General features: G+C 43.1%; 4 protein-coding genes and 1 long non-coding RNA gene across 11 annotated transcripts; 4 read left to right on the forward strand and 1 right to left on the reverse strand.

The window, feature by feature from the left end:
- Positions 1-2,097: 2,097 nt before the first annotated feature.
- LOC135643630 (uncharacterized) lies at positions 2,098-4,427 on the reverse strand. The gene is made up of 4 exons (XM_065160818.1): positions 4,276-4,427; positions 4,070-4,173; positions 2,610-2,707; positions 2,098-2,516 (listed from the first exon to the last, which is right to left on the reverse strand). The coding sequence occupies exons 2-4, from the start codon at positions 4,119-4,121 to the stop codon at positions 2,265-2,267; spliced, it is 402 nt and encodes a 133-aa protein (XP_065016890.1). The 5' UTR covers positions 4,122-4,173; positions 4,276-4,427; the 3' UTR covers positions 2,098-2,264.
- Positions 4,428-4,640: 213 nt separating this feature from the next.
- LOC135643631 (uncharacterized) lies at positions 4,641-5,995 on the forward strand. The gene is made up of 3 exons (XR_010498324.1): positions 4,641-5,216; positions 5,312-5,457; positions 5,562-5,995. It is a non-coding gene; the product is annotated as an uncharacterized LOC135643631 (long non-coding RNA).
- A 2,078-nt stretch (positions 5,996-8,073) lies between these two features.
- LOC135643633 (SCARECROW-LIKE protein 7-like) lies at positions 8,074-10,697 on the forward strand. Its single transcript, XM_065160838.1, has one exon. It carries the CDS (start codon positions 8,562-8,564, stop codon positions 10,425-10,427), a length of 1,866 nt encoding a protein of 621 aa, XP_065016910.1. The 5' UTR covers positions 8,074-8,561; the 3' UTR covers positions 10,428-10,697.
- A 1,007-nt stretch (positions 10,698-11,704) lies between these two features.
- On the forward strand, positions 11,705-15,663 carry LOC135643635 (uncharacterized). 4 transcript variants are annotated; one of them, XM_065160846.1, is made up of 9 exons: positions 11,706-11,970; positions 12,041-12,112; positions 12,207-12,281; positions 12,405-12,484; positions 13,873-13,942; positions 14,026-14,117; positions 14,424-14,465; positions 14,597-14,677; positions 15,331-15,663. In XM_065160846.1, the coding sequence occupies exons 1-9, from the start codon at positions 11,721-11,723 to the stop codon at positions 15,412-15,414; spliced, it is 846 nt and encodes a 281-aa protein (XP_065016918.1). In that variant the 5' UTR covers positions 11,706-11,720; the 3' UTR covers positions 15,415-15,663. The 4 variants fall into 4 exon arrangements, with proteins under 4 accessions (XP_065016941.1, XP_065016918.1, XP_065016926.1 ...); XM_065160854.1 differs by having other exon boundaries at positions 12,214-12,281; positions 12,401-12,484; XM_065160861.1 differs by having other exon boundaries at positions 11,812-11,970; positions 12,401-12,484.
- A 1,017-nt stretch (positions 15,664-16,680) lies between these two features.
- LOC135672350 (large ribosomal subunit protein uL6m-like) lies at positions 16,681-19,128 on the forward strand. Of its 4 annotated transcripts, none has more exons than XM_065180815.1 (3): positions 16,681-16,824; positions 17,372-17,488; positions 18,561-19,128. In XM_065180815.1, exon 3 carries the CDS (start codon positions 18,583-18,585, stop codon positions 18,889-18,891), a length of 309 nt encoding a protein of 102 aa, XP_065036887.1. In that variant the 5' UTR covers positions 16,681-16,824; positions 17,372-17,488; positions 18,561-18,582; the 3' UTR covers positions 18,892-19,128. The 4 variants fall into 4 exon arrangements, with proteins under 4 accessions (XP_065036887.1, XP_065036886.1, XP_065036884.1 ...); XM_065180814.1 differs by having other exon boundaries at positions 18,564-19,128; XM_065180812.1 differs by lacking the exon at positions 17,372-17,488.
- The last annotated feature ends 433 nt before the right edge of the window (positions 19,129-19,561 follow it).

Genomic DNA, 19,561 nt, shown 5'->3' on the forward strand with positions numbered 1-19,561 from the left:
TTAGGGGGAAACAGAGTTATGGCCATGCCCCATATGCAGCATGGGGTTGAAGCAGGATGAAGTGATCCACACATGGCATGTTTTTTCCACTTGTACATCTCGGTTTGCAAATTCACATCAAGGTTTACGCTAACCGTGGAAGAACCACACACTAGAAGGGTAGTTTTGGCGATCACAAATCAGCATATCAAAAAGGATGCAACTCTCTCGGATGGTTAGGGTTAACAAGTATTTTTATTTTTTAATTAAAATTAAATTAGAAATTTTGATTGTGATATGAAAATAATGATACATGGATATTTAGATTGTCAATATTAAAATATCTTGTCAATCCATATCATCATCATGTCAATAATAGAATGTCTTGTCAGCTCGGATCATCATTTTCGAATGACTTTTTTAAGTCTGAATAATACTCAATAATTTTATAATCTTATTTTCTGTGAAATACTTTTCGATTAAAGCTTAATACGAATAGTTACTCGAATAATTTATAAAATTCTCAAGTATGAAATAATTTTCTTTTAATATAGCATCTTTTTTTTCTTTCATATTAACTTAAATATCGAAAAGATCTTACTCTAGTATGTATTTAATTGAGTCCTTGAATAATCTAAACAAATTAATATATATGTATATATAATGATTATAAAAGAAATTAAGCACTAATAAGATTGAAAATTTTAAAATTTATGTAAGAGAATATATATTTGACTCGAGGGAAAAGTTTATTTATTGTGTTTACTATTATTCTTGGATAGTGAATTTTCTTTTATTTTTTATTTTCTGTTGATTTTGATAATAAGTGTCGAGGCACATAAAAATTTATATTGATTATTTTAAATGTATAATTTCCGCCAACAGCATGGGAGAGAATAAGATACCAACCAGCGTGACTCGTTTGAGGGAAACCAGAAAGTGGCCCCACCCCCTCTCGAATTGCCGAGAGTTATCCACAGAAACAGCGAGCGCTCGCGGTGCGCAAACTGCCAACAGCGGCGGCGTCACCTTCATGTGGGCAGCGGGCCACGCACGGTTAAAGAGGCAGCAGCACCCGTGGTTGGGCCCGATGTCGGCCGCCCGCCCTCTCCCTCATTCAACGTGCCATGTCTCCCCCCTCCCCCCTCCCCCCTCCCTTTTAGCATCCATTTGTCCTCCACCAGAATCGACAGCCATCGTCCGCTGATGCCTACCCAGCAACAGTAGCAGCTCGTGGACCGCCATCCCGTCTGCAGTGACCACCCAGATTTCGAGCTCGTTAACCATGAACTTGGTCGAAAGATCTACCCCATAGTACAGACAGCTGCATTCAAGTCCTGTGTTCTTATCCTCGATTCACAGAGAAAAAAAAGGAGCTCCGGATGGGCGATTGGACCACTGTGGTTACTGAGGGCCAAAACCAACTTATCTGTAATTTGGATTTGCGTGAGCCTTTTGAACTGGCCACATGCCGCGTCTGAGTGTGTTAGCCTCTCACTCGCGCGTCCTACTCCTCACTCACCATCATCAATTCCTGATATGAACAGGGACGAGTAGGACAAGGAATCCCATTAATAAACGCACCGCCAGTCCTTTGTGGTTATTATCATATCGGCTTGCTTGCTCAAAGAATAATAGTAAAGGTTTTCTTTTCCAGATTTTGCCATTAGAATTAGAATCCAAATAAACCCAATAATTCTTTAGTTTCAGACTAACATAACATAAACCCAATAATTCTTTAGTTTCGAAACCGACGATTTCGATTCGATTTCCAAATTTTACAAATCAAAATCGATCGATTTTTTATATTTTAAATTATAAATAATTTTAAATAAAAAATTATAATTTTTAAAATCTAAACCATCGATTACTATTCTCGAAAATCCAATTTATATGTTTCTATCTCGATCAAGAATGCTTATATGGTACAAGACTTGGTCCTTTCTTGATCATTTATCTATCTAGAGGTTCATGAGAGGAAGGATGGTTTGACTGCTGCTATCGAGCCACAACTCATTGCAGATCATGCACCTAGTGACTGTCTACAGGATCTACTGAGAACACAGAGATTATTATGCTATGCAAACACTAGAGATAAGGTAAGAAACACCGATAACATGGCCAAAAAACGAACATGAGAATTTAGCAACATATACCCAAGGTTTGTAAGGATGATAAAAGCCCATACAAGTAGCAACCAATGTCTTCAAGGCCATGTAGCGCGGATGATCACAATATATCTTGAGTTTACAGAACTCTTCTAAGGATACTTCTCAAACTGAGACTCATTGCAATGTGGATCCAGCCATATCTCTCGGTGAAGTCTTCAGCATGCTGCGGCTGCTTACTTTACCGCCAACGAGCTGTTGAAGTGTTTCTACCTTGTTCTTGCGCCCGGTTCCAGGAAATCTACCATCTGCTTCTCTTAGCTTATGTTTGAAGCGCTGCCTATGGCTAGATGCGTTCGACTCTTGTTGCCTGGCTTGAGGTGGAGCACCGTGAGGTCCCAAGTATATTGTCTCAGCTTCCCTGGTGGTCTGTTTAAAGCATATATTATTCGGTCCATATGAATCACATCAGCATATATGATTGGGAACAACTTAGTGAATAGCAGACATTGTAAGACTCACATTTGCCGGAGGTTTTGGACCCGTCACTCCAGGCACATTTGTGTTGGCAAGATCAGAATCACTGATAGCCAAGCTCGGGATCACAAATCCATCAGTATCTGTAACATCAACCCTTCACTTAATGCTACGCAACTAGTTCAAGGTACAGGGTGAACTACCATCACAGAAATGTACACATCCGAAACCATTAGTTCCATTCTGCTGATACCTACTAATTCTGTAATAACTAACTACAATCAGGTATACCAATTCCGAAAGGTCAAGAAAGTGCATGAAGAAAAGACAAACGTATATTATTGTGTAAAATAAAACACATGTATTTGAGCAATAATCCCATCAATTATCAAACGATGAATGCTGTAACATCAACAACTTGATAACAGTTGATGATGAATAAATTCTCTAAGATCTCCAAAATCTCCGTCGTGTGGAAAGAATGTAACTTTGAAAAGAAAATTTAGCAGCCTTCAACGACAGGATTTCTGCAGAAGCCCTGAGAACAAAATAGAAAAGGGTTTGGAGGACAAAAAATAGTAGCTCTTAAGTGCCATCTCATCCTGTTTAAGAGATCGAATACCATTAAGTACTTAGTAAGCGAAGGAAATTAAGCATAAGAGAATACAGATCATTTAGGGATCAAAACTAGCACTTGCTTTGTAAACAAAAAGATGTCTGCGTGATAGACGAGACGAACAGACAGACCGACAGAATTGGGAAAAAAAACTGAAAACCCATGAAAATTGTGTCGAGGTTCAAGCACGCAAACACAGATGAACATGAATATTGAATCTCAATGGCTATGAGAAAAACTACGTGTTGTATAATCTTTGCTTCTCCTCCCATATTTCCTGATAACTTTAGTGAATTGTTACATCTGAAACTTTTTCAGGCAATTGTAAACATTGATCTGCATCAACCAACCCTTATTTGGCAGGGAAGCAAGCATCATTCCTGAATAACATATAAATAATAGATGACACACATTACGGGATGTGAAGGCGAGGCAGATGGGACTAAAGAACGTCAACTTTGTGATGACAGATGAGTATTGTACGAAAGGTAATATGGATCACTCTGAATTCACAGGATCTCCTCTTTTCTTTTTCTTTTTTTTTCCTTTTTTAGAGGAATGAGTTAGATTACACAAATAAAAATTCACATCGACGTAATAAAACATACACTAAGCAATAAAGGCTTCCAAAAATGTTAAGCTTCATCATCCCCAATAGGAGCTTAACTCAAGTATTCACGTTAAAACTACCAAATAAGTATTGGATTTGTAATTTCATAATCATGAAGTGAAATTAAGAACCAGAAAATTTTCTCCCATACGTATGCCGTTACTCAACTAGAACAAAAAAAAATTGGAATCTTGTAAGAACCCCAGAACGAGATTACCCAAAGAAAGAACCACAAATCCACCAGCAAAAACAAATCTTGAGCAAAGAGAAGAGGAGTACCCCAGTCGTCTTCTTCCGCCACTGGAGAGGACTGATTCAAAGAGGGATCCATGGAACGCAAACGAACATCGATTCAGGGACCAAAAGGGCGCAAAAGCCCGCACCTTTCTCGATTCAGCAACAAATGGGAAACAAGGGTAAGTAGCAGGAAACGAAATCTAAGAAAATAGCAAAAAAAATCGAGCAAAATAAACCAAAAAAAGAACCTTTTGAGAGGAAAGAAAGAAGCGCAGCCGCAGACGAGGAACGCTGAGAAGGGTTCCTTAGCAAAAGGTCACTACAGATCAGATTCTTACCGACTTCTATTTACGGAAGTACCCATATTACATGTCGGGTTGTCGGATTCCGGACTCGACCGTTTCATGATAATATTATGCGGATTATTAACTTGATAAGTATACTTTCTTTCAAGATGAACACGTTGGAGGAAATAAATGCATCATGAACGACAATGGCATTATTTCATTTCGAATCCAATACAAAACAGGTCATCATTACAGCGGGTTCCATCTTAGCGAATGCGGATCCAGATCCAACAGAACCCGCTTCACTTTTCCTTTCTCAGACGGGCGTATTTGTCATCAAACAGATTGGCCGGGCGCAGTTCGGCATATCAGCTCAGCGGCCGTTGGGGCTCTTTTTCGCCACCGGAGTGCACTTTGGGAGTCATCGGACCAGATGACAAGATCATCATCATCAGCCAGAGCTCCTATCCCAAGAATGCAGACGAACTGTCAATCCGTCCTCGGGCAACTTGAAGTTAGAGAGATGGAATCGAATGAGTAGGGGCAGGTTTCCTCTTCTTTCTTTGGTCTCACAGTTGGGCTTTAATCCATCTGTTCTTATTTTCCCTCGATGACATAAATACCATGGGCTAGTCTTAGCATACTGTTTTCACCATACTGAAAAGTGTCGTATCGACTACACTAATCTTGGTATAGAAAACAATTAAGTATGTCCATTCCTAACTCGTAATTGATATTTCTTTCTTGTAGCTCTTTGTTTTGTGTTCCCCTTGCATAGGCCTAAGGAAGCCAAGAGACTCGCCTGTGTCTCATCTGCTTTACAGATTCGTCTCTCAGTTTTACTGCTAGATGACTCGAGAGAGAACTTTGCAGAATTCCTCCAGCTTGGTGGCGGATGTCAGGTAATTGAGTCAAAAGTTTCTCGTATGAATAAAAAGGTGTTCAGCTCGCCAAAGTCTAAAAGTTGATGCCACTTTTATGCACACTATCATCACAGTTTCCTGGACTTGAGCTTAATGGAAGATTTATCCCAGTTCACTCCAAATTTGTGAAGAATAGAGATTCATATTTATGATCAAATGAGATGCAATTCCTTTAAGAGAGGGCACATCCTATTTTTCTGTACACCAAGCAATGTTTGAGGTATTTCTTCATTCATTCTCTCGGAGATGTTTTGGTCTATACTTTTTGAAATTTCTTTGTATTTCCATTTGCCTCATCTCCAACTTTGAAGTAATATGATCCAGGAGAGATTCTCAAGGACGTGGGATTCTTCATTCGAGTATGACACGACACATACTTTGCTCCTGGAGGATGAAGGTTTTTGGTTCTTTCAACCATGTCATTTTTCATCTCAGACACTTGTATAGTGACTGTCAGGTTTAGCAAGTAAAGTACGTCGAAGACTGTGGCATCAGATTCTGTAGATAATGCTCCTTCGAGGCTCCCTATCATTCACATTAAGCAAATGATGACAAGTTTTAACCCTATCATCCTCTCAAACAAGAAAGTCGAAAGTGATAGATAGAGATGAACAAAGTTCTACTTGTGTCTCCTTAAGAACAGGTTCAGAAGCTGATTCCAAGCTCTTCTAGAACAGAAATAGAATATCATGGTGAAGAAGAAAATATTCAAGAATTTCAAGCTGAAAATTGAACATTGTACAGAAGATTTGATGGTGCAGTTGTCGTGACTTGTATGGTCTAAAAAAAGCAAATGCAATTTATGGAGCATTGATTGAAGCAAATTAAATATTGGTAACCGGACAGGGACAAATTCTTTAAATGCTATTGACTCTGTTTCCCACGGCAGAGTCCAATAAAACTCATAAGAGTATATATATATATATATATATATATATATATATGTATAATATCACCTGTGATGCATCGACTAAGTATGCAGATCATGACAAGGAAGAATCGTGTGAATAAAATGTATACAGGCCATGGATTGTTTCGTTCAAGGTGTCGTCACTTTCATTCCTACAAAAGACATCAGTGTGATAAACAAACACCAGCTATCGTGAATCATTAATGTGGCCTTTCATGTCCATATTGTGATGATGGGTTCACATCAGAGCTACGGCACAAATGCCTAATAGATTTCCTTCACTAGAATAAGCGAGTCTGACCAAAAAGGCCAATACGTACGTTCTCAATGTGAAAATGGATTGATGATAAGCATGCCATGCGATCGAGCTTGATTCGAAGGAGACCACCAACTCGAGATTCCGAACTCTTGATCTTTAACGAGTCGGAGAAAGTGGCCGAAAGAAAATGAAACGATTGGCAAATTCCTGCTTTGCTTTCGGTTCGGATTGAGAACGACCTGCTATTCCCTGGTTTTGGAGGAGCCGTATACATCCGTGTGAACTCTTCCTCCTCTCGACAATGATGCGATAGAAAACCCCAAGGAAAGACGCCATGATGGCAAGTGCCATGCAGGTCGCCGTCAGCGAAGATAAGTGACGAGCATCGGGCACCGTTACCGCAATTATGTACATTGTATTGCGCGCAACGCGACGATATTGGCACCATTATTACAACTCTTTCATTCTGACCCCCTCACCGAGAAAAGCTTCGTCCTCCAATGGTGGTGCGATGCTTCCTCTCACGTGATGGTGACCTGGTATTTGCCTAGTGAACTCGGTTGCCATCCGTTGAAGTAAGCTCGCGCCCTCGCTTCGGCTATGGAAGATGGATGGGGTGGCCGCACTTGCTCCGCGCCGTCGCTTTCGTCGGCCCTTGTCGCTGACGAGATGGGTGGTAAAAATCGCGTCGTGCGGCCCACCGTGGTGGCCCACGTTGCGACGCCCGGGAACGAGCGGCGATGATGGCAACCCCATCGTCACCCGACGACCTTGTCGTGCGGTCCTCTGCGCATCGAGATATCCCATGCGAGACTGCGATCCGACGCCACGAATCCCGCTCTCGCGTGCTGGTTCCTATGCGGTACTGCAAGTACGATGGCTCCCAACTTTGGTTGGTTTCTCTTGCGGTCAAGCTGCTCATCCTCTGAGTTGAGATCGCTTTGTGAGCGCAACTCAAAAGTTCCAGAGACGAAGAAACGCTCGACGGCCGCAGGGGACACTTGCACCCATTTGATGAGAAGAAGAATTATCGTCGCTTTCGTGGAATGTGACGCCACCATCACTCACCGCGACAATCATAATCTGTTTGTGAAAATATGAAGAGAGCGAGACCGCGTAAATCGCACGGCATCGGGGAACGGAGAACGCCGTTTCCACGTGGGGCTCGATGCGGCGGCATCGGCGGTGCCGACGATCTCCTGTTCCGGTTGGAACGCCAGCTTGTGGTTTTCATGGTCTATGCCACCTGAATGCGCTGACGCCGACGCTTATCATTGGCGAGAAACGGAGGTGGGGCCGTCGTCGGGTTCGCAAGAGGCGAAGCCACCATGGCAAATGAAATCACGGTGCTGTCACGTCAAAGGGACCACGGAGGAGACCCGGGCGGAGAGAGACGTCCCGCACAACACACGGTCCTGCGCACCGGCCGCGTCACCCAAATGATGACCGTGCCAGTTGCGCCGGTCGAGCATAGGCAGGTTTTCCTGTCCCGATCCAAGCAGGAAACAGGATTCCTGGCGGCCCCCCAGACGAGGAGTGGATGGAATCCGCCTCATTCAGGGGCTGTCGATTGGTGTATCCTGGTTTGAGGGAGACAGGTGAGCCTAACTGGTTTAGCAATTGAATCGGCATACGTGGAGAAAACGGCGGACTAAAGAGCGGGGGTCAAAAGAGCGCTGCTATGTCAAGCTGGCCTGTTTAGCTTCTTTGTTTCTTCTTCCCGCTTCCTTCATGTATTCTACCCTCGTTTCATTACATGCCATCTCGTTAATCTGTTCATACCTCGGGCGGTGGGCTTTCGTGGCCCCACCTCCTCGTGTCTTGGGCTTTTTATATCCATTTGCTTTGCTTTCCAATCTCTCTCACAGCGACCCAAAACACCCCTCTTTTAGAAACCTCACCGGTCCTCAACCATCAAACCTCCTCTTTGCTTCGCTTGCTTCACACGACGCCCCCTCTGTTGTGTACCATGCGCATCGTTCCTGTCCCAAAACTCAAAATAGCCTGACACTAAATCCTCTCCACCTATATCCATTACTATCCCCTAAATGCTCTCCGCTTTTGACCCGGAGGAGCAGCTTCTCAGGAGTCCAAAGCGCACAGATCAGAGGAAGAGGGCGTAGTATTGCTTGTCGCTGGGGATTCGAAGCAGCAAATGGCGTACATGTGCGCGGACAGCGGCAACCTAATGGCCATCGCGCAGCAGGTCATCCAGCAGCAACAGCAACAGCAACAGCAACAGCAGCAGCAGCAGCAACCGCAGCTGGCTGCGTCTGTTAACCCTTTCTCCACCAGCCCATCTCCCTGGGCCTCGCACCACCAACACCAGCACGCGCCCGATCACTTCCCCTTCGCAATCCCCGACCCCGCCGCCGCCTTCGCAGACCCCTTCGCCCCCGACCCCATACCCGGCTTTCTGCCCCCCGGAGGTGACAGCGGCCGCCATCTAGACCATGGTCACTTCCGCATGTCCGACTTCGGCTCTTCCGCCGCCACGGTTGCCGCCGAGTTCGACTCCGACGAGTGGATGGAGAGCCTTATCGGCGAGTCTCCCGCAGAGAGCTCCGTCCTCATGAGCGAACCCTGGCCGAGTGTCACTGAATGCGCAGGCGCACTGTTCGTGGACGCCTTCCCCTCCTGCTCCGCCGACATCAGCCTCCCGTCTCCGCCGCCCGCCGCGTCGGACCTCAACCGTGTGTTCTTTTCCGAGCCCTCCAAGATCCCTCCCCTTGCCCTGGATCAGCACCACCAAGCCGCCGCCCTTGTTGCTTCGAATCCTCCGGCGGCTCAGGTACCGGCATGCGATCGGCCTGAACCAGAAAAGAACTGTGGTGCCGCCACCGTGCGAAAACAGGCGAGGGAGAGAAGCATCTCGTCGCCGCCTCTCCTGGAATCCCTCCTCCAGTGCGCCCGCCTAGCCGATTCCGATCCCCATCTCGCGACCAAGTCCCTGATCCATGTCAGAGAATCCGCCTCGGAGTTGGGCGATCCGACGGAGCGCGTCGCCTTCTATTTCGCCGAAGCCCTGCACCGCCGTCTCCTCGGAGCTCAGAGGAAGCATCCGCTTCCTACTTCCGCGCCGCAGCCGCCCTCCCTCGATTCGTCGCCGGAGGAATTTACTCTCTGTTACAAAGTCCTCAATGACGCGTGCCCCTACTTCAAGTTCGCCCAACTCACCGCAAACCAGGCCATCATAGAGGCCACGGAGTCGGCGGGGCGGATCCACATCGTGGATTTCGGGATTGTCCAAGGGGTCCAGTGGCCCTCGCTCCTCCAGGCCCTCGCTACTCGCCCCTCCGGGAAGCCCTCCAAGGTCCGGATCTCCGGCATCCCCGCGCCAGCGCTGGGCGGCGCCGCGATCGCCACGTCGCTGGCCGCAACAGGGAACCGCCTCCGCGACTTCGCGGCGCTCCTCGACCTGGACTTTGAGTTCGACTGTATCCTGACCCCGATTCCGGAGATCGCGGCGTCCACCTTCCGGGTCGACCCGGACGAGTTGGTGGTGGTCAACTTCATGCTCCAGCTCTCCCAGCTCCTCGGCGACTCTCCCGAGCCGGTCGAGCGCGTCCTTCGGGTGGCCAAGTCGCTCGGCCCCCGCATCCTGACGCTGGCAGAGTACGAGGCCAGCCTGAACCACGCGGGCTTCGTGGATCGCTTCGGCGCCGCGCTGGGCCACTACGCGGCCGTGTTCGAGTCGCTCGACCCGGCAATGGGGCGCGACGCGGTCGAGCGGGCACGGATGGAGCGGGTTCTCATCGGGCATCGGATTCTGGAGGCGGTGGGCCCCTTCGAGGGACAGAACCGACGGGTGCGGATGGCGCCGAAGGAGGAATGGAGGGCCGTGATGGAACGGTGCGGCTTCTCGTCCGTCCCGTTGAGCAACTACGCGGTCAGCCAAGCCAAGCTTCTCCTCTGGAACTACAACTACAGCTCCAGGTACACCCTCTTGGATTCCCCTCCGCCCTGCCTCACTCTGGCCTGGGGTGACCGCCCCCTCCTCACGGTGTCCTCATGGCGCTAGTACCAATGATCATCATAACAAAAAAAAGAAGAAGAAATAATTCAATGCTGCACCCGCACAAGAAAAAAACGCTAATTATTATTAGATTTCTATTTGGTTCTCTCTTAAATGTGTTCTTGTCTGTTTGTCATATAAGTTGGTAACGGTAGTGAGATGCTGCTGAACTGATCAGTGAAGTTGTCTATTTGGTTTGTTCTTTGTAGCAACAACATGTTTAGGTGGTGGTTGGTGTAAAACTAATTGTAAAAAAAGAAAGGTTAGAAACGGTCACTTGTGTTCTTATGGTCTTTACTGAATTGGCCTGCAATATTCAAATGGAAAGGGTGAAGGCTAATGACACCTTTGGCCTTTACTGTTAGAAGATTACAAGCTTCCACTTTTGGTTGGTTGGGCAGATGGTGAATTGTGGAGAAAGAGTGCCAAGCTTCTCGATTGAAGGTTGTCAGACCGGTAGACTGTTTGGTGAGAGCAGGGATACTGTATTTTTGTTCAATCGGGAGATGGAGCAGAACTGGAGTGGCTTTTTTGTTTCTTTCTGTTCTTTCGTGTTTCAAGAAGCTGAAAGCTTAAGATCCATTTGGAAATATGCAGGGCACTGTTACTGTTGTCTCAATTCATGGAAATCGATACAAGGAAAAAATGGGAGATTCAATTAGTTGATACTGGAATTAGTCAACATCGGCCTTGGTGCTTTGTGATATCAGGACATGTCGCAATTCGACTGTTTATATCCAAAATAATGATTTTTTCTTGTCAATGAACGACAATTGATGCCGAGTACTTTTCCTTGGTCCTAACAGGAACTGTGCAGCGATGGTTGAGGCTTATCAGTCCATTTCTTTAGATAAGGATTTCTATAATAATGCTCAGCATCATATGTGACAGAATCATTCAGCAGTCTAATCGATCTCAAACGTGATTCGGATATTTCTTTTTGTGTTGGTTTTTACTGTAAACTCGATCTCTGCTCGTGTATACATAACGAGAGAGGAGAGAGGATCGAGACGGTGCATATCAGAGAACAGAGGGAGATAGGTGACGGATGGCACAGAAGACGGCCACTGTTGTTGTCAGGGCTCGCTACCTTCCCAAAACGGAGTGGCGCGCCTACCGCTACCCGCGCCGGGCATGCTGCTGCGCCATTCCCCACCCGGCCGCCCGGCCGGCTCCATTTGACATCGAACACCATCCCAACTATTTTTGGTTCTTACTTGTATGTGTATATATAGACATCTCTGTTTCATGCATCTATCTGTCCATGACGGCGGCTACGACATCCTTTGGGGCTAATTCATGGCCCGTTTGACGGCGCTCTCAAACCGACTTGGATCAGCTTGTGCTCGATTTGGGCTAATTCTTGGCCCGTTGGGGGATGCAATGGAATGTCAAGCCCCGGGTGGGGGTTACAACATGGCGCTGTGGCTAGCAGACCACCATAAGACGCCGTCGTCTCATCTGCATCTGTCTTTGGGGCTTTGGTCGCGGAGGGTTGCAGCAACGCATCCGTTCCACACAGATGTCTCCGAGCGACTCCTCCTTCAAGGTTCTCTCTCCATCTCTGCCTCAGTCTACGTGTTACTTGTTGCTGTGCTGATTACTTTGAGGTACAGCAGATGATTCTGGGGTCGTCCTCAAGGTCTCGCCGGCAGATACTATCCGAGATGGGATACGACTTCATCGTCCTGGTATGTTGTCGCTACCCCACCTTCTCCCGTCTTTTGTTTCGGTCTCCGCTCGTCCGGCGCGTAGTGGCATGACGCCGGTTGCGGTGATTGTCAGAGTGCAGATATCGACGAGAAGGAGATTCGCAGGCACACGCCGGAGGAGCTGGTGATGGTCTTGGCCGAAGCCAAGGTGAGATACAATGCGCTTATTTGTCGATTCAAAACAAGGGTTTGGTTATTTGACGCTAATTTTCGAGTAACTCGATGTTGAACAATAAGATTTCTTGAGCATGTTGATTGTACTGTCAGGCAGATGCCATAATATCGAAGCTGAGGAGCAGCGGTTTTAAAGAAGAGGATGCCGAGCCGACCTTATTGATAACTGCTGACCAGGTTTCATCTTGTGTTTGTCCCTTTTCATGGTGTTGTTAGCAGTTCCTGATTGACTGAACACTGAGCATTGCTACCTGAATGTTTCTGCTATTTGTGATGATGGCACTGCTCATCATAAGAACATAATGAAGATCCCTCTGGTGAACGCTATCTTGTTGTGGTTTTGAACAAAATGTTATATATCTTAACTGTAAAGGAATGTGTGGAAGATGGCTTCTTATATGAGATCGATCTTGAGGATTTCACCTTTAGGCTGAGAAGGTGAAGCTAAATTTGAAACTCTAAGGACAACACGCTGCTAAATACTTAAAAAGTGTGGATTTGAATTCATTTTGATAAACTTCCTATAAGCTGATGTGCTTTGATTGGTAAGAGAATATTGGACTCTGTCAAGTAGTATATAGAACAAGTACTACATTGTATGAGAGATGGAAAATTAATGATTTGCTATTTCCTCTAGTAAATATAATATGGTAATTTAAAAATATCAGAGTTGTTATGCTGAGTCTTCATTGCAAGAAGGAAAATTTCATCAGGTTTTGGCTTCAATTTCATGTTAAAGGGTCTTAACATTGAGAGAGAGTTTTTGTGCAGTTCCAATTCTCAGATGCCAAAGCAGACATCTAGTTTCATAGTCCTTAAACATGGGTCAGAGATATTTTTTGGACTTCTTCAAAGTACCAAACAAAGTTCGTGAAACCAGCTTTGATCCTGCTAGTTTTCTGTGCTGGATATTTCATCTTAGACACCTATTTTGTGAATCAGCATGTTAATTGCAATGGTCCTGCTAGTAGAAGGCACTTTCTCTTGCTTACCATCTTGTTTCACTAAGTTTCATTTTTTTTTTACATGTGGAACCAATTTAAAATACTGAAAACTATATCATTTCATAAGCGCCTCGCACTATTCTTGAAAGATCTGTGTGCCAGTTTTAATTTCCGCTGATATAGAGAGTGTTTGTTTTATTGTAAGAGTGTCTAAGTTCCGTGTTTTATCCATCACACCAATCCCATTTGTCTCTCAGGCTGATGGATGCCTCTAAAAGTATAGTCATTCCCACTTCATGTGAGGAAACTTATGAGGTTTTGTATCAACTGCTCATGCTACCTTTTCCTCTGTGTTCTGTGTTGCTGTCCTGTGACAATATGTGAGTAGCAATCATCTAGGAGAAACCTTATATCGTGCTAATTATCCTGAAACTACTGATTTTCACATCAACAGGAAAATGAATTTGGTTTAGCTTGTGAATGAGGTTGTTTCCTGGCTGCCAGCTTCCTTTTGAATTAGGATAAAATTTTCTAATATATACTTTGCTGCAAATAACCAGCATCTTTGGCTTTGAGGTATTGTTAGTTTATTACTTGGAGCTGATTTTATTCATTATGGAGGTTGTGGTCCATGGTGGTATGATAAGAGAAAAGCCAAGCAGCACAGAGGAAGCACGAGAATTTATCAAAGGTTTGCTTAAGGGGGCCTTCCTGATTCTTTGAAAGATGTAATTGCAGACCACCATGGCGTTATCATGTGCAAACTTTTTTCAGGTTATTCTGCGGGGCATGCATCAACAGTTGGATCTGTACTTGTTACCAATTTGAAAACTGGGGTTAGAAAAGGAGGATGTGATAAAGCTGAGGTATTGTTATGCTGTTCTCACACTATTTCAAATGTAGTATTGAATGTGGCCAAATTTAAATTTAAAGTCATGTTGTAAACAATGGGAACAAAAAAACTTTGTTTCTGATCATGTTCTCACCACATTAATTTCAATCAGCATCTCATCTGGAGAGTACTTGGGTGCATGTACCTGTTAAAATGCCAGCTATAATAAAATGAAAACTATGCAGCTCTGAAGTTTATTAGTGGAGTATAATTGCTATTTGGTCAATTTTCTGAGTGGATAATTTTGCAATATTTAAGTATACATTTTCTCTTCTTGCAGATTTATTTTCACAAAATACCAGATGAGGTCATTGATAGCCTGGTATATGCATCTTTTAACTTTTTGACGCTCTACTTGATTTCCCTTTTTTTCACTGGACATGCCCTTTGCATTTGTCTACAGCACATCAATCTTTAGAACATATGAAAGTAAGCTTGTTTGACATTTTTCAGATTGAGGAGGGTGATGTGCTTTATGTTGCTGGTGGGCTGATGGTTGAACATCCATTAACTTCACCTTTTGTGGAGGCAATAGTGAGTATTTCATACAATTTTCGTAGATAATGTAATGGAAAATTATAGAAGAAATTTAGTTCCTTCTGCTCATCTATAATTTCTCAACAAACTTTACAAGGGAGCCAATATTCAACATTTGCAAAATTACTACAAAAAAGGACCCTTCAAAGCCACAAATGTTATTAATTTGTTGGAATTTAATTTTAACTGTTATCAACAAAAATTCCAGTGTTACATCTTATCAAAAATATTATTCATTTTCTAGATGAATAAAATCTAGGAATAACAGTAGAATGGAGACAAAAGATACTAACCTGATGTATTTGGAAGCATGATGTACTTTTTGGTTGTAAGTTCATGCGCTGTCCAAGACCTTTCATTAGAACTTGTGGTCATGACTCCTAGCAAGGCATAACATGAAAAGAGAAAAAAGGACAGGGGACTTATTGTCTATCCTCAATTTTACTGCTGATAGAAACGAAACTTGCACAGACATAAATGGCGTACGCATTTATTATCAAGAATTTACCATTTATAGAGGTTTCTATGATGTGTACAATTTTTAGGAGGGGTACATTAAGTTTCTCTCATTTTCAACCAAACATATGATTTTTTTCCAAAATTGTGATTGCTAACATCGACTTTGACAAATACTTGATACTTTTTTGCAGGTGGGGACAATTGATGGCGTTATGGGGCTTCCTAAAGCTCTCACTCAAAGACTTATTCACGAGGCCCTTCAGTCAGCAATCTAAGGGTCTTGTCACCGGTGGTCTAACTACAATTTTGATTTTGATGGTGCTAGGGTATCTAATCATCAGGATTAGTTGAAGATGAAGATCAGAGGCCTGTTAAATGATTAACAGGAAATCTGCCACAAGTAGCATCAAAGAATGACTATTAAATTAGAGACTGGTGCAGATTTTTGTTATTACCATCTCAGTTAATTATATTGACATATGTGGACTGTGTGCATACTAATTTTGCTCCATGGAGTTTCGTGATGTTGCTACTTGTGAATGCATGCAACTGCTGAGGCACCAAATACAAATGCTATCGAGTTAAATTATGATTTGATCTAGCAAAAAGTCTCAGATAGAACATTAAAAATGAGTTGCAACCCAAGCCTTCATTTCCAAGTTGCTTTATAAATATATCAATCCTCTGTTGGAGTTTTTGGGCTAATAACTCCTGCCAAAGGCTGATGTTTAGCACTATCGCAAAGCACTCAGTGATTTCATTGTTACTCAGATACATGTACTACCTTTTTTTGGTTTCTCCTCAAGTTTGGCTTCATCAGCTTCATGATTTATGTCTCCCTATGAATTAATGTTGGATGTGCTGCTCCTTTCTTTTGCAATCCATGAACTTGGTTTCAGGTGATTCTTCTCTTAAGCTGACGGCCATGAATTTAGTCCTGTGTGTCTCGCTTTGCAAAAGCTGTGATAGTTTTGCAGTGAAAGCCATATGAAATCCTATTATAAGCTGCCTAATCATAACAGCATGTTCAGGAAATGAGCCCGTTATCGGATCTTAATTTCTTGTTGCTTCATTTACTCTTAACGTATGCCTATGCAGTGAGTGAACGATGCCGTTCATCGATGCCCTAAAGGTGGGGGTTGAAATAATCATTTCTAATTTCAACTCGTAAAAGATGACAAAAGGGATGGATATGTCATAAATTACCTAATGATCATAGCATTCGGAAAATGCGAGAAGTACCACTTGACTAACAATATGAAGGCGGAAAACCAAAAGAAAAGAGGCAAAAAATAATTAGTCCGTAGAATGCCTAACTGCATATATTTAAATGGAGAAAATAAAAAATCACATAAAAAAGCAATAACTGCAACCCTTTGATGATCATTTAATCTCGTAGGGCCTTTTTATTATGAATATATTTAACAGAAAACGTATATATATATATATATATATATATATATATATATATATATATATATATATATATATATATATATATATATATATATATATATATATATATATATATTTCCCGTTGTTGACCTTCCCTTCTCCAAATCGTAGCCTGAGAACCGCGGCCACGCAGGGGCGGTAACTAGGGCGGCTGTCTGTGTCCTCTCTCTTCCATCGTCGGTGACGGCGTACATCGCCCTTCCATCTCTCCCTTTGGTGCCTTTTCAAAGGTAACTGACTATTGCCTTTTATTCCTGCAGGATTACTCTCTGTAATTAGCAAACTAATAACCGAGCCCTTAATTCGCAAGCAGCGACTGACGGTGTCCCTTTCCAAGAGTATTAGATTCTCTGAGGCTGTTCTGCTTCAGGTTTTGTTTCTTTTGATTCTGATGTTCGAGTTTTGGTCACTGATTTTAGTCGAGAAGCCTTGCACGTCAATTGTTCGAAGTAATTCTCGAGATAAAATAAGTCATTTTTGCCCGCCGCACGCGACTGTGTAATCGCATATGCTTATTATGATGGAAGACGCATGCTCTTCTTTCACAGTTTCAATTGATCAAACTGATCAAAATGTTAATTTTACCGAAGTTCCTAGCTAGATTTTACGGATTCAAATGTTTAGGTTAAAACCAAGGTGGAAATTGGAATAGATGTAATATCCACTTCCTGGTAGTGAAGTGATTGAAACCTTAATATTTGGGCAGCTCAAATTTGCAGACTTGAAGTACATGTAATGCTTGGTGGATCCTACATCATTCTGGTATTTTTTGGACAGGTTATCAGAAATGGAACCAGCATGTGCATATTAGGTTTTGGACTGGATCTTTTAGGTTGTTATCAAATTCAGCTTCAGATCTTAGTTGATCGCACAATATGTAGATTTTATCACATGGTAAGTGTTTTCAGCATGATGATTGCCATATCAAATTTTTTGTGGTTGCTAACTTTTAGAAGAATTTTAGAAGTCTGAGATCGATCTTTCTGCCTATGGTGCGAGTAATAAAGATTTCAGTTGGAAAAATGAGATATTTTTTAGTAGTTTCTTGATGAAGACATCAGTAACATTATGGTTCTTGTAATTATGAGTTATTATATGTTAATACAAATGAGCAGTCTAAAAGAAGCTGATTTGTGCCTGATATGTTCGATGATATATGGTTCACAAAATGACTTTACTGATCAAGAACATTTGCTGCAAGATGAAGTATGAATTGCAGGGAAGTCCCTGAGCTTGAAAATTTGTACTTCTTGTGATTGTATTACAGCACCCATGAATGCTTCTTGTAAACTCAATCTTTCCTTTTTTTCCTAATCACATCATGAATTTGAATGGGTGAGTTGGCTCATTTGTACCCTATTTACTTCAGCCACCATCCGTTAAAAAGAAAAACTTCAATCACCTTCTCTTTTTGTTGAACATTTAGTCCAATCAGCTTCAATAAACTTGAGGTCAGATATATAGATGGGAAGGTTGAAGCATTTGCCTCCTTGGCGATCAGGTGATCTTTTTTGTTCTCTCTCGTCATATGATGGTATGCAAAACTGCAAATTTTATGGGCTCATAGTCTTCATATTGCTCTTGAAACCCCATATATTTGATTCTAGAAGTCGTGGAAATAGGTTCTTCCTTTTTTGTATTATAGATTTTCTATTTCCTCTTCCTTTGGAGCGCAGTAGTCACCGGTCCAGCTGTGTATATCTATCTCCTTTTGAAAAGTTTGCCTCCGGTCAACAGAAGTCCTTTTGGTGCATGAGCACTGAACATGAGTTGTTTTTCGTCTCTTCCCTTTTTTTAGGACTATAAATCCATTTGTACAACTTTGAAATCATACAGCAAATTTGAATTGTCAGGTTAGCTTTTCTTTTCTTAAATATGATGTTAGATTTATTTGGATGAGTCGCTCCTTTTTTTTTTAATTTAAATGGATACTTTGTTTTTAACTGACTGGTATCTACTATGTTAGCAGGTGATCCTCCAATCTGTCAATGGAGGCAAAAAATTTTCGGTTTCTTAAGATTGTCGGTGTGGGGTTTAAAGCAAGAACTGAAGCAGAAGGTCGACAACTGTTTCTGAAGCTGGGTTACAGCCATGAGGTGGAATTCTCTGTTCCTCCTGCTGTTCGAGTTTTCTGCTTCAAACCCAACATAATTTGTTGTACCGGGATAAACAAAGCGCGAGTACACCAGTTTGCAGGTGCCGTCCGTGGCTGCAAACCTCCCGAAGTTTACAAGGGCAAGGGTATAATGTACATTGATGAAGTCGTGAAGAAAAAGCAAGGAAAGAAGTCAAAGTAAGCTAGAAGGATCGTATGGTCTATGTGGTTTATGCATAAATCTGGAAAATGACGACTGCCTTTTGATGTGTGAAATTTTCATTCCTCCAGCAATAACCGATTTCATTCATGATCTAGTGCAGTTGGCTGTTGGATTTCTTGGTCTCCCATATATGGTATTAACCATGGGGGCAACTGCCCTCCTGTGTTTTGACTACATTAACTGAAATTACTTAAGAGCATCACAGTCTTATTATTCTGGTAGAGTCTCTTATTTTTATAAAAAACATAATTACTTCTAATCTTTATCCTGTCTCAGTTGTTGCGTTCGCCCCATCATGAGGCTCCGCTATTGCTCGACGATATCAAGGTGAGGGATGAGGAAGGGATGCTCGCGAGAGCTGACCCTTCACCCACAACCTGCACCCCAACTTCCCTCACATGTCCTTCCTTTTTGCCTCCTTAGGATCTAGTGCTGTCATTAACGGAGCTAGGTATTGGATCTCGGCACAATCAACTCGCCATCGAGCTGGTAGTAGCACCTCAGTAGGAGCAGCCATGTCATAATTTGCTCTTTGCCCTCACCCTTGCCGATGAGAGTCCCTTAACCACCACTTTTCTTAATACCGAGAAGAACTCTTCTCCATCAACCATCCTCTTTCCTCTTCAAAATCCTCTAGCCCATCATTGTT

Source organism: Musa acuminata, chromosome BXJ1-4 (genome assembly GCF_036884655.1).
Source record: "Musa acuminata AAA Group cultivar baxijiao chromosome BXJ1-4, Cavendish_Baxijiao_AAA, whole genome shotgun sequence".
Classification (NCBI taxonomy): domain Eukaryota; kingdom Viridiplantae; phylum Streptophyta; class Magnoliopsida; order Zingiberales; family Musaceae; genus Musa; species Musa acuminata.